This window comes from Galdieria sulphuraria, assembly GCF_000341285.1.
Source record: "Galdieria sulphuraria unplaced genomic scaffold scaf_20, whole genome shotgun sequence".
Classification (NCBI taxonomy): Eukaryota; Rhodophyta; class Bangiophyceae; order Galdieriales; family Galdieriaceae; genus Galdieria; species Galdieria sulphuraria.
Genome location: NW_005178455.1, coordinates 131611 through 144440, shown reverse-complemented (window position 1 = coordinate 144440; position 12830 = coordinate 131611). Strand labels below are relative to the sequence as shown.

General features: G+C 39.6%; 8 protein-coding genes across 9 annotated transcripts; 4 read left to right on the top strand and 4 right to left on the bottom strand.

Annotated features, from left to right (window-relative positions):
• Gasu_27340 (5-oxoprolinase (ATP-hydrolyzing)) lies at positions 1-3865 on the top strand. The gene has a single exon (XM_005706413.1). The coding sequence runs from the start codon at positions 27-29 to the stop codon at positions 3822-3824; it is 3798 nt and encodes a 1265-aa protein (XP_005706470.1). The 5' UTR covers positions 1-26; the 3' UTR covers positions 3825-3865.
• Positions 3866-3869: 4 nt separating this feature from the next.
• Positions 3870-4660, bottom strand: Gasu_27330 (OTU-like cysteine protease family protein). The gene is made up of 3 exons (XM_005706412.1): positions 4608-4660; positions 3946-4546; positions 3870-3905 (listed from the first exon to the last, which is right to left on the bottom strand). Exons 1-3 carry the CDS (start codon positions 4640-4642, stop codon positions 3897-3899), a joined length of 645 nt encoding a protein of 214 aa, XP_005706469.1. The 5' UTR covers positions 4643-4660; the 3' UTR covers positions 3870-3896.
• Positions 4661-4670: 10 nt separating this feature from the next.
• Positions 4671-6211, top strand: Gasu_27320 (salicylate hydroxylase). The gene is made up of 4 exons (XM_005706411.1): positions 4671-4920; positions 4989-5046; positions 5112-5918; positions 5975-6211. The coding sequence occupies exons 1-4, from the start codon at positions 4760-4762 to the stop codon at positions 6173-6175; spliced, it is 1227 nt and encodes a 408-aa protein (XP_005706468.1). The 5' UTR covers positions 4671-4759; the 3' UTR covers positions 6176-6211.
• Positions 6212-6220: 9 nt separating this feature from the next.
• Gasu_27310 (mitochondrial carrier (BOU / S-adenosylmethionine carrier)) lies at positions 6221-7285 on the top strand. Its single transcript, XM_005706410.1, has one exon. It carries the CDS (start codon positions 6262-6264, stop codon positions 7252-7254), a length of 993 nt encoding a protein of 330 aa, XP_005706467.1. The 5' UTR covers positions 6221-6261; the 3' UTR covers positions 7255-7285.
• A 10-nt stretch (positions 7286-7295) lies between these two features.
• On the bottom strand, positions 7296-8470 carry Gasu_27300 (tryptophanyl-tRNA synthetase). The gene has a single exon (XM_005706409.1). The coding sequence runs from the start codon at positions 8346-8348 to the stop codon at positions 7356-7358; it is 993 nt and encodes a 330-aa protein (XP_005706466.1). The 5' UTR covers positions 8349-8470; the 3' UTR covers positions 7296-7355.
• Positions 8471-8559: 89 nt separating this feature from the next.
• On the bottom strand, positions 8560-9680 carry Gasu_27290 (transducin family protein / WD-40 repeat family protein). Of its 2 annotated transcripts, XM_005706407.1 has the most exons (2): positions 9537-9680; positions 8560-9488 (listed from the first exon to the last, which is right to left on the bottom strand). In XM_005706407.1, exons 1-2 carry the CDS (start codon positions 9669-9671, stop codon positions 8685-8687), a joined length of 939 nt encoding a protein of 312 aa, XP_005706464.1. In that variant the 5' UTR covers positions 9672-9680; the 3' UTR covers positions 8560-8684. The 2 variants fall into 2 exon arrangements, with proteins under 2 accessions (XP_005706464.1, XP_005706465.1); XM_005706408.1 differs by having other exon boundaries at positions 8560-9680.
• Positions 9681-9689: 9 nt separating this feature from the next.
• On the bottom strand, positions 9690-11540 carry Gasu_27280 (MFS transporter, SP family, sugar:H+ symporter). The gene is made up of 2 exons (XM_005706406.1): positions 11151-11540; positions 9690-11096 (listed from the first exon to the last, which is right to left on the bottom strand). The coding sequence occupies exons 1-2, from the start codon at positions 11459-11461 to the stop codon at positions 10154-10156; spliced, it is 1254 nt and encodes a 417-aa protein (XP_005706463.1). The 5' UTR covers positions 11462-11540; the 3' UTR covers positions 9690-10153.
• A 30-nt stretch (positions 11541-11570) lies between these two features.
• Positions 11571-12825, top strand: Gasu_27270 (electron carrier/ oxidoreductase). Its single transcript, XM_005706405.1, has one exon. The coding sequence runs from the start codon at positions 11735-11737 to the stop codon at positions 12722-12724; it is 990 nt and encodes a 329-aa protein (XP_005706462.1). The 5' UTR covers positions 11571-11734; the 3' UTR covers positions 12725-12825.
• Positions 12826-12830: the final 5 nt, after the last annotated feature.

The following is a 12830-nucleotide window of genomic DNA, read 5'->3' as shown; positions in this document are numbered from 1 at the left end:
ATTGTTCACAAATAGAATGGATTCGAATGGGAACTACAATAGCTACAAACGCTTTACTTGAACGAAAGGGAGAAAACGTTTTATTCATCACCACAAAGGGACTAAAGGATGTATTAAAGATTGGAAACCAAAGTAGACCCAAAATATTCGATTTAAAAGTTCAGAGACCAGAAGTATTATATGAAGATGCTTTGGAAGTTGACGAACGAGTCCGAAGACTGATGCCCAATGAAACTGTTCCTGAAGACGCTTTCATATTGGATTTGCAAGAAGAAAATTTGTCTGATATCCTTTCTAAATATCTTGATTGGGTTCCGAATGTTTTGGAGGCTCGAAAAGGCTCCATCTATGTAAAGGGTCTTTCTGGTGGATATTTTCAAGTTTTGACGGCACCTAATCTATCAATATTGCGTAGCTCAATTGAGGAGAAACTCAAAAATAGGAATATTTCATCCATAGCCGTAGCTTTATTGCATTCTTATGCGTTTCCTTTGCATGAAAAGTTGGTGGAAAAAGTAGTACAAACTTTAGATGGAGTCGAACACCTATCCTTGAGTCATGAGTTGATGCCAATGTTGAAGATAGTGCCAAGAGGAAGTACGAGTTGTGTCGATGCTTATTTGACTCCTAAAATCAAAAAATATATCAAAGGCTTTTGTTCAGGATTTCAAAACCAACTCGAAGGTGTTCGCGTTCAGTTCATGCAAAGTGATGGAGGTTTATGTCCTGTCCATCATTTTTGTGGTTTCAAAGCTATTTTATCGGGTCCTGCTGGAGGAGTAATTGGATATGCTATGACTTGTTATTATAGCGATGCCAATGTAATAAGAGACGGGAATGGAAACCTTCAAAGACGACCAGTCGTTGGTTTCGATATGGGAGGAACTTCAACGGATGTATCAAGATATAATGGAACTTTGGAGCATATCTTTGAAACACAAACAGCTGGCGTGATGATTCAAGCTCCACAATTAGATATCCATACAGTAGCTGCTGGAGGAGGTTCTAGACTATTCTTTCGTTCTGGTTTATTTGTGGTCGGCCCTGAGTCATCTGGTGCTCATCCTGGTCCCATATGTTATCGTAAAGGTGGCTATCTTTCTATTACAGATGCCAATGTAGTGTTGGGTAGAGTATTGCCTGATTTGTTTCCTAAAATATTTGGTCCACAAGAAAATGAATCTTTGGATATCCAAGGCTCTAGACAAGCAATGGAGAAGTTGACCACGGAAATCAATGCATTTCGCAAGCAGCAGGATCCTCATGTAGCAGATTGGAGTGTAGAACAAGTTGCGTTGGGCTTTATTCGAGTAGCCAATGAGACCATGTGCCGTCCTATTCGTTCTATTACAGAGGCAAGGGGATATGATGTATCTGAACATACATTAGCTGTATTTGGAGGTGCTGGTGGTCAACACGCTTGTGCAGTTGCCCGTTCATTGGGCATGAAAAGAGTATTTGTTCATCGCTTTTCGGGTATATTGTCTGCATATGGTTTAGGATTAGCAGAAGATGTTACAGAAGCTCAGGAGCCTTGTGCCATACGTTTGGACAATAGAAATCATCATGACCAACGACTAGGAGAGGCATGCCAAAGACTAGATATTCTTTCAGAGAGAGCTACTGCAGAGTTGGCATCTCGTGGAATACCTTATGAGAACATCAAAGTAGACCGATATTTACATCTTCGTTATCAAGGTACAGATTTCGGTCTTATGATTAGAGAGCCGGAAGATGGAGACTACGTCAAAGCATTTATTCATGAGTATGAAACAGAACATGGCTTTCGAATCCTGGCAAGAGATATTTGTGTGGATGATGTTCGAGTAAGAGCCTATGGTACAACTAGTAGTATTGAAAAGCATAGTCTAGAAGAAGCAAAGGATCATAGTCCTGGTCAACCTTTTATGGTCTCATCTTGTTATTTTGAGCAGTTAGGTTATACTTCTACACCTGTCTTCTTATACAGTGCTTTAAAGGCAAAGGCGGAAATTGAGGGACCTGCTATGATAGTTGATCCATCGGGTGGAGTTACAGCTGTTATAGAACCCAACTGTCATGCGTTCATCACAGAAAGTGGAGATTTGGTTATCGATGTATCTGTTCATAAACATTCTTCTGAGAATCGTCATATATCGATGATGGATAAGGAAGACGTGGAGTCACAACTCAAGGCTACTATTGTCACCGATCGACAACATAGAGAAGAGGAGCAAGTAGATCCTATCCAGTTATCTATATTTTCCCATCGTTTCATGTCGATTGCTGAACAAATGGGAAGAACGTTACAACGTACTGCAATTTCCACCAATATTAAAGAAAGATTGGACTTTTCTTGTGCCTTATTTGATGAAAGAGGCGGTTTGGTTGCCAACGCTCCTCATGTTCCAGTACATCTTGGTTCCATGCAGGATGCAGTTGGTTATCAAATACGCAAACTAGGAAAGGAGTGGAAAGCTGGAGATGTTATTTTGAGTAACCACCCTATAGCAGGTGGTAGTCACTTACCAGATATTACTATTATTACACCCGTATTTGTAGATGGTAAACCGGTATTCTTTGTAGCTTCAAGAGGTCATCATGCAGATATTGGAGGACTTACTCCAGGTTCCATGCCACCTTTCTCAAGGAAATTGGATGATGAAGGATTGGCATTGGAATCTTTCTTATTAGTACATCAAGGTGAATTTCGTGAAAGAGAAATGGTCCTTGAATTGGAAAAAGCTGGTTGTCGTTGTATAGGAGATGTTATTTCAGACTTACGCGCCCAAGTAGCTGCCAATCAAAAGGGAATTCTTTTGCTCGTAGATTTATGTCGTTCCGCTTCTTTGGAAACCGTTCAATCTTATATGCGATACATTCAAGCTGCTGCAGCATGGTCAGTTCGTGATATGTTGAGGAAACTAGCTCATCAGGCATTGCATTATAATCAAGAAACGACTCCACAGGACCTGGAATTGGATGTTCAAGTTGCGAGTAAAGAGTCTGTAGTGTTGAAAGCAGTGGATTTTATGGATGATGCTAGTCGTATCGAATTACGTGTCATTATCGACCCCAATGAAGGAAGTGCCACTTTTGACTTTACAGGTACAACAGCTCAAGTATATGGAAATACCAATGCTCCTCGATCAGTCACTGCCTCTGCTGTTATATATTGTCTACGTTGTCTAGTTGATAGAGAAATTCCACTCAACCAAGGTTGTCTGGATCCTATTACTATTGTTATTCCTGAAGGAAGTTTATTAAAGCCAAGTAGTGATGCAGCTGTTGTAGGAGGGAATGTTTTGACATCTCAAAGATTGGTCGATGTAGTGTTGAAAGCATTTGGAGCTTGTGCAGCTAGTCAAGGCTGTATGAACAATTTCACATTTGGTAATGCAAACGTGGGATATTATGAAACTATAGCAGGAGGTGCTGGAGCAGGTCCTGGTTGGAATGGTTCTTCAGGAATACATACACATATGACCAACACTAGAATAACGGATGCAGAAGTATTAGAAAGTCGATATCCAGTTTTACTAAGAAAATTTCTTCTTAGAGAAAATAGTGGAGGTCAAGGGAAATATCGAGGAGGCGATGGTGTGATTCGCGAAATAGAGTTTCTAGTTCCGATGACTGCGAGTATACTTTCAGAGAGAAGAGTATTCGCCCCTTGGGGTTCTGCTGGAGGAGCAGATGGTTTAAGAGGTGAAAACTATCTCATACGCAAAAATAATCAAGTTATATTTCTTGGAGGAAGAAACTCCGTTCCTATGAATCCTGGTGATGCTATTCGAATTCTTACTCCTGGTGGAGGTGGTTTTGGTTTGGCACAACTTAAATGACACTGTTATAATGTGGTCCTAATGAATAAAGATAACGATGAAAGGATAACCGAATCATCACTTGTGAGTTGGTCATCTTCTCTGGATAGATTTCCCACGGAGCAGCTCCGTCCAGAAATACTTGAATAGGAACTGAAAATATTTCTGATAGCACTTTGAGTTCCAACTCTCCACCCCAAAGTTTTCTCTCCTCAAGATCCGAACAATATCTCTCGATATTCTCATGATATGCAACTCCTTCTTCTTCGGTAAGAAAAGGCAAATATCTATCCTTTTCTTTCCATATAGTGGAGGCCACTAGTTGTCTCAACTGAAGGACCGAATACTTCTCTCCGGTGCACCTTTCCAGTTGATGAGCAAACGCTCGAAATAAGCAATCTCCATCTGCTACCACTTCATATATCTTCAAGTCTTTGGAACATAACAATTCCGTAATACGCTTCCATTCCTCTTCTCCACGGGACATAACAACCTTTGGAGAGTCAACTGCAGGATTTGCCAATTTGACAATATTCCTTTTCTTCACAGTACGATAAAACGAAGGGTTGTCTTCAGTTGCTGTTCGAGGTGTCGTACTGTTCACTGTTTCTTGAAACTGTTTTTCATACAACTGAGCTGCATCGCTTTCCATAAAACCTCGATCTCTCAACTCAGACAACATCAAACGCTTAAACTGAGTTTTCTCTTCATCAATATCTTCCCATATCCTTTGTCGATTCGTTCTATCCTACTTACATAAAAACTCCAGTTAAACCTAAGTTTTTTTCCCAAAGAAAAGAAAACCTTTTTTGAGACAACGTGACAGCCAACAACTCCATTTGTTTTCCAATAATCTATATTGTTCTTTCTTCTCGTTTAGAAAATTGACCAACTCTTTACATGTTTTTTGGCTTTGAAGACATGAATCTTCCATTCTGAAAAAGATTCAAAAAAGAATGGATGGATGTGAAGTAACGACTTCGTTTTGGATATCTGGTGGAGGTTTAGCTGGTCTTGCCACTTGTATTGCGTTGCAGAATATATGTGGAATACGAGCCAATATTTTGGAAGCCAAGTCGCAACTTGAAGGTGATGCAGGCACTTTGATAGCTTTATGGTAGGTAATATTCCCATTATCTTTTTGAAAGAGCCAACCAGGAACATCATTCTAAATGTTCTCCATAGGCCCAATGGATTGAGAGCTCTTCAGGCTATTGATCAATCACTGTATCAAGATATCTTGGTATGTAAACTTGTACCCTTTTGGAAATGAACAGGCCATTGATTGGAAATGATTGCATACGACAGCAAACAGGTTGTAAAATTCGACAAGTTAGGTCTATACGGGAAACGGGAGAAACTCGAGTTCCAGATAATTGTGAGAGCAAATATGGACAGCCTTTTATTTGTATTCGTTGGAGTACACTTCACTCACTTTTAGCTAAACGAGTATCTCATTCTCAGATATATTTGCAACATACCACTACTCAGGTCTATGATAAAGAAAACCACGTCATCGTAGAAACCAAGAGAACCCATTCAACTCAAGATATGGATAGGGATGACACAAAAGAGGCTTTTGTTGGGAAAGCTCTTATTGTCGCTGATGGAGTGCGTTCCTTGTTGAGGAAATATATACTGAATGATGATGAAAGGCAGTTGATCGATCCTATATATACAGGCAGAGTGATTGCTCGAGCTGTATTGAATTCTGATGAATTGAAAGAACTTTCCATTCCACTTCCTCAAAACGAATGTATCTTTTTCTTCAGCAGCGATGGAAAGAAAGTGGGTTCCTTATCCAGTTTAGAACAAGGCCAATTCTATTGGGCTTTGACTCTTGAAATTCCAACGATGGACTCTTCTTATTTGGAAAAGCAATCTTTACAACAAGAGAGTGAATTTAGTATTCCATTAATGCAAGCCATTGCAGCCACTCCTGCTGAACGTATTCAGATTCGTCCTTTGTTGGAGATGCCACCACTTCCACGTTATGCCAAAGGCAATGTGGTTTTAATTGGCGATGCTGCACATGCAGTCATACCTTCATTAGGTCAAGGAGCGAATATTGCATTTGAAGATGCTCTCGTGTTATCTCGCTGTATAAAGAATGAGGTTAGTAACTCATGATAGAGGAGGATGTAAACCAATCATATTTCGATATTCAATAGGATAATTTGGAAAAAGCATTTTCTTGTTATGAAGAAAGGAGATTGCGTCGATGCCAACTGATACAAGAAGAATCTTCCAAAGCAGGTAAACGTGCCAGGCAGCCTAAACCTTCTTCATCATGGGATTCACAAGTATTCGAAAGCTATCAAAAGTTTTTGGAATATCTTTTGGATTTTGACCCGGATAAGATCTCACTATGACAGCTGTCCCTTCTCCATAAAGATTTCTTTTGTATAAGTCTTTTGAGGGCATTGTCTTCTTTTAGTGGCTGGCGTTTGTTTTTCATATGGGGCACAAGAGCTTAACTGCACATTTTGTTGGTGCTCCCCAAAATAGAGAGCAAAACAACTTGTCCGATAGTTATTATTGGAGTACTTTTGTCGATATGGTTTCAGGAGCTGTCGCAGGCTTCTGTGCAGACTTGACTGTTCATCCTTTGGACACACTAAAAGCACGTTTTCAGTTCCAACACGGTGTCCAAGTAAGTTATCATGGAATTGTCCACGCTTTCGTCACAGTGTTAAAAGAAGAAGGTGTTAGAAAAGGTTTATATGCAGGAGTTGGTGCTGTCTTGATAGGCTCGATTCCTTCCAATGCATTGACCTTTGCAGTTTATGCCTCAACCAAACGTGCTTTAGAAGCACATGGAAACTCTTTAGAAAATGTAGTTTTGACCGATCTGTTTGCTGGAGCAGCTGGGGAGATAGCAGCGCTCACAACATATGTTCCTTGTGAAGTAGTTGCTAAAAGAATGCAAACCGAAGCTATGGGTCATAGTCGCCATTATCGCTCAATATGGGACGCTTTTCGAGTCATCACTCAAACCGAAGGTATTCGAGGTCTTTATACCGGACTAACACCGACCATGTTGAGAGATATTCCATTTACTTCTTTACAATTTACATTTTTCGAACTTTTGAAGATGGCAACGCGTCGATGGAATCAGCGCGAACATTTATCTCATATAGAAACCTTAAACTTGGGAATAATTGCTGGTGGTTTAGCAGCTGCTATGACAACTCCATTTGATGTTATCAAGACGAGACTACAGACTCAACGAATAGAACGACCCAAATACAAAGGCATCTTTCATTGTATCATTTTAATGAGTAAGGAGGAAGGCTTTCTAGCCTTTTTTAAAGGTATGGTTATGAGAGTGCTTTGGGTTGCTCCAGCAAGTGGAATTACTTTGGGAATATATGAAAATTTAGTGCATCGATTGGATAAGAGGAGAGGAGAACAGTCCAATATAGAAAAGCAGCTCGAAGGAATTTTCTGATGCAATTGAAAACGTGGAGCATAGGGCAATGAAGAAACCAAAAAGTCCTTGTGTGTTTTATCCAAATAGGAAAAAGTGGCGACGAATATTAACAGCTCATTTTAATGTATTGGAATGAAACCCATACAGTCTTTGACTTGTTGCATCGTTACTTGGGCAATGGATGAAGCATAATCGCTTCCATTTTTCAAAATTTGTCTCAAAAAGTCTTCATCTTTTCGCAGCTCATGGTATTTTCTCTGGATGGGTTCCAAAGAAGTTGTCAAAGCGTCAGTTAAAACTCTTTTAAACTGACCCCACGACATTTCTCGACACTCTGCCTCTGCTTGTGTCAACGACTGGTTGGTAAACGCTGCATAAATGTTCAACAAATTGGTACATTCTGGACGACCAACAGGATCAGAAACAATTCCCATCAAGCTATCGGTCTTGCATCTCTGTATTTTTCGCTGTATCGTATTAGGAGGATCCAATATATTGATTCTCGACATATCATTGGTGGATGACTTACTCATTTTGCTTGTCCCATCATCCAACGCCATAATACGAGAAGTATTGCCTTGAATCAGTGGTTTTGGTTCCTTCAAGATTCTTTTCTTTTTCCCGTAGAGAGAATTAAACCTTTTCGAAATACTTCGTACTAATTCTAAATGTTGCTGTTGATCTTCTCCTACTGGCACCAAGTCAGCTTGATAAAGTAACACATCGGATGCCATCAAAACTGGATAGTCAAACAATCCTACGGAAACATTTTCTCCTTGTTTGCGTGCCTTTTCTTTGAACTGGATCATTTTTTCCAACCAATTTACCGGAGTCACACAATTTAGCAACCAACATAATTCTACGTGAGCCTTTACGTGGCTTTGGATAAATATAGTACTCTTCGAAGGATCAATTCCACACGCCAAAAATAGAGCAGCTGCACTTAAAGTGGCCTCAGCAAGTCCTTTGGGATCTTGTGGAACAGTGATAGCGTGCAAGTCCACGACAAAGAACAAATTTTCATATTGCTCTTGATGCAGTACCCACTGACGAAGTGCTCCTAAATAGTTACCAATGTGTAGATAACCAGTGGGCTGAACACCTGACACCATTCTCAACTTTTTGGGGGACTTGGTTACTTGTTCAACGAGAGAAGAAGAACTAATCAACGAATCACCTTGTATGGCAGATATTATATAACTCTTTCTGTGAGTGAACCAAGTATATCGATCACGACGCTTCCAGTGGGAGTGTAAACTCAAGTGACCACTAGTGATCAAATTTCTGTTATTACTCGTTGTCAACTTGGTTGAATAGGAAGAAACAAAAGACAAACTTTGGAAGATATTCTCAAACCTTTTGTGTCTTTTACAAATATTCCATATACAATTGGAACAAGGATATATGTATATGCTCTTCCCATAAGACATCCTCATTGCCCACATTTTTTAGATGGACTGATCATTTCTCCACAATTTGATGGTTTTATCCTTTTCCAAAGCACCCGAAGCCAACAATGGTTCACAAGGATGCGAAGACACGGATAAAACTACATCAACATGAGCTTCCAACTGCTGAAGTATTTCTTCCGTTTGCAAATCCCATATATATACGAAATTGTTCTCGGAACCACAAGCAATCAATGGTCTACGACTGGCAACAAAAGTGGAAAAGATACAATATCGACTATTCACATGCCCAGAAAAAGTCTTCACTACACTATTTCTCTCATAGTCCCATAGTCGTAGTTTGCTATCAAACGAAGCAGTAAGAACATACTTGCCATTGGGAGAAAATTTAACAAAGGAAGTAGCTGCTGGATATTCTTCACTACGCAGAATCTTCTCACAACCTCCAACTCTCCAATCCCATATCTTACAAAGACCATCATATCCACTAGAAACTAGTCGAGAACCATCCTTGTTAAAGTGCGCTGCAGTTACCGCTGGAGTGTGTGCAATGAAAGAGTGTATGCTTTTACCACTTCCAGAGTCCCAAATCCTAATCGAACTGTCGTAAGAACCTGAAGCAATTACGTTTCCCGCAGGATTAAAGTCCACACAAAATACGTAGTTTCCGTGTCCTTTTAGTATTCTTGACCTCGTATTCCCACGCACATCCCAAAGAATAACCCACTTATCGTCGGAAGCAGAAACAAGACAACGAGAATCAGGAGACCAACTTATATCGGAAATGCCTTGTCGATGACCTTGAAACACTGTAATCACTTTTCCAGAAAAGACATCCCAAACCTGATAAACTATTTTAGCTGTTTTTCTTTGGGTACCTCCTTTCCTTACACATATCGTTTTATCCGCAGAAGAAGAAGCCAAGTAGAGACCATTGGGTGAAAATTTTACACTTGAAACTGCCTTTTTGTGTCCTTCTAAAGTATATAAAAGACGATAGTTGATTGGACTAGTTGAACAGCTCATACTGTTCTTTCAAGAGAACAAGAATCCTCATTAGATCTCTTCTCCAACAAGAAGAAAGATAGAATTTCCTATGATGGGTAGAGAGAGTCATTATCTTTATAATCAGACAAAGGTATCCATTTGTTTTTCTTTTTTTTTGTATTTTGTTGAGACAAACTACATAAAAACCATCAACTACATTCCCCATTTTTCACCAATACTTCTTATACTAGCAATCATTTCTCTCGTGTTTCTTCTAATAATAGCTCTCATTCCGCCTTCAAATCGTTCTTTCACATCTTCCAAACTCAATTTGGAAGTATCCACAAACACAAATAGGAATATCAACCAAAATACAAACACGATAGCTGCAAATACTCCAAATGCACCAATCGTTCCATAAGCGTCAATTTGTCTACTAAAGGTATAGGTTGAAATGGCTGCATTTCCAAAAATCCAAAAGGCGCAAGATGCCATTCCCACAGTCTTTCTGAGTATGAGACTCAAACAACTCTCCATTCACTACACCATGCCAAAGTTCCAAAACTAGGATTATATGAAAAATAATAGATAAAGAACCCAAGCACAAATATAACGACTCGTGTGGTTAAGCTGTGCGAAATATCACTCAGCCCAATCATAATCAAAGCTAAAACAGAAATAGGCATCAATGTCAACATCACCCTTCTTCTACCAAATCTATCTAAAATATAAAAAGCAGGCAAAACGGATAGAAAATTCACAAATTCCACTGGTAGTTGCATATAAATGGACTTTTTGTTTGTCAGTCCCAAACTTTTGAATAAGTCGGACATATAATAACCCACAGCGGCTGAACCACTCCATAGTGATGCAAATGGAAGCAATCCTCCAAAAATAAACATGGCTCGAGTACGTCTATTGCAGACTACTTCTTTCACGACTGAAAAGAAACTGCGTTCGTTGCATCGCTCTTCTTGTACTTTTTCTACCATTTCTTCAAACTCCATTCTACCTTTAATAGTGTCTTGTCTGATCCTTTTCCAAGACTTTTGAGCAGCATCAACACGTCCTTTTTGAACCAACCATCTGGGACTTTCAGGTACAAAGAACATGCCTATTAATTGAATAGTGGGAGCAATAAATCCAGAACCAAACATATATCTCCATGTTCCGGGTACATTGGCAAAAATAGAACTAACTACTGCTCCTAAAAAGTCACCAAACATTTGAAAAGTTTGGAACAAATTCAAATGTCCTCCTCTGTGTGATTTGGGAACCAGTTCAGCTAAATAAATGGGTAAAGTCATGGCTTCCATTCCCTTGCCAATACCAAAAATAAGACGTCCCCCAAGTAAAACTCCATAGGACTGAGCGAAAGTAGACATGAAGACTCCAATATCATAAAGAATGCAGGAAACAATAAATGTTGGTCTTCTTCCAAACAAGGCATTATGTGGAATAGCTCTGGAAAAATAGCTTGATGTTATTGCAATATCAATATATTGTTTGTTTACCTACATCAAAGTTCCTGCTATGGCTCCAAACAAGGGACCAGAAGTTATCCACGACCAGAGATTGGAGTCAATATGAAGATCAGGTTGTGCATAAAGAGAAGCTCCACTCACTACGAATTGGTCCATTCCCATCATGATAGACCCTATACTAGCTAGTATTTCAAAGAAAACAAGTAACCGGGTAGACTTGGGACCAGAGTCACCATGTTCTGTTCTCTCCACTGGGTTATTTGGCTCTTGTTGTATTTCAGTTACATTTATACCTGGTAGCTCGTCAACTTTTGTTTCTTTTTTGATCTCTTCTTTCAGCTCCATCTTCACCAAACACCACTGACTGACTTCCTACAAAGAATAGGATAACGGGAAAGAGATCAAATCCCATTATTTCCTACTGCATTTTTGTCATTGGACATCTCTTAGAAGAAAGCATTGTGCAGAGATTGTCCAAATGATGAGCCACTTTTGTTGGGATTTCCACAATCACCTTGTCTCGAGGACTGTCCCTTCGTTTGCAGTTCGTGGTGCTTCTACCATACCTCTCTTTATACTTGATTCCTTGTACAAGTTTATTGTGTGTTGAATAATCCAATGGTTCATTTTGGCAAGGGTAGTAAACTGGTATCAGAGTCCAATATTCCAGAACAAAAGGTGTTTGATAACCAACCCTTCCCCTTGGTTCTCTCTCCAGGAACTGAAGCCTTGAATATTTCGGAATGGGTCACTTGGATACATAATAACGCAACTAATATTGAAAAATTGTTAAACCAATATGGAGCTATCCTATTTAGAGAATTTCCAGTTGAAAATCCAGAACAGTTTGACAACATGGTGGGAGCCTTTGGATACGAGGATTTTCCCTATATCGGAGGTGCAGCTCCACGTAAACAAGTTACTGCTCGAGTATTTACTTCCAATGAGGCTCCACCTTCGGAGCTGATTCCTTTTCATCACGAGATGGCTCAATCTTCAAAGTATCCCAAGAAGTTGTTCTTTTATTGTGACGTTGAACCACCTTGTGGAGGAGAGACACCTATTTTGCTATCCTATCTAGTCTATCAAGAAATGATGAAAAGATGTCCTAACTTTGTTGCAGCATTAGAACAAAAAGGTATCAAGTATACTAGAATCATGCCAGAAGAAGATGACCCATCTACTCCTATTGGAAGAGGATGGCGGTCTACTTATGCTGTAAAGAGTCGTGAAGAGTTGGAACAGCGTTGTCATCAACTTGGTTCGGAACTGGAATGGCTTCAAGATGGCTGTTTGAAAGTTACTACAATATTACCTGCCGTTCAACATAACTCTCCTATGGGAAAGCCAACATGGTTCAACTCCATGATTGCTGCTTATGAAGGCTGGAAAGACAAAAGAAATGACCCAAAGAAAGCTGTTACATTTGGAGATGGAACTCCGTTGCCTTCAGAAGACTTGCAGATTTGTTCCAAAGTGATGCATGATATTTGTGTTTCGTTTCGTTGGAAAAAAGGAGATGTACTGATGATCAACAATGAGTTGGTGATGCATGCGAGGAACTCGTTTGTTCCCCCTAGAAGAATCTTAGCTTGTCTAGTGGCATAGTTTAGCTAGCATTATTTTTCCTTTTTAAGAAGAGATAAATGTTAAAAGAATAGTCGACGTTGTGTTTTTCATTGTTCGAGGAGAGGGAGATTCTTTCTGTTTGTTT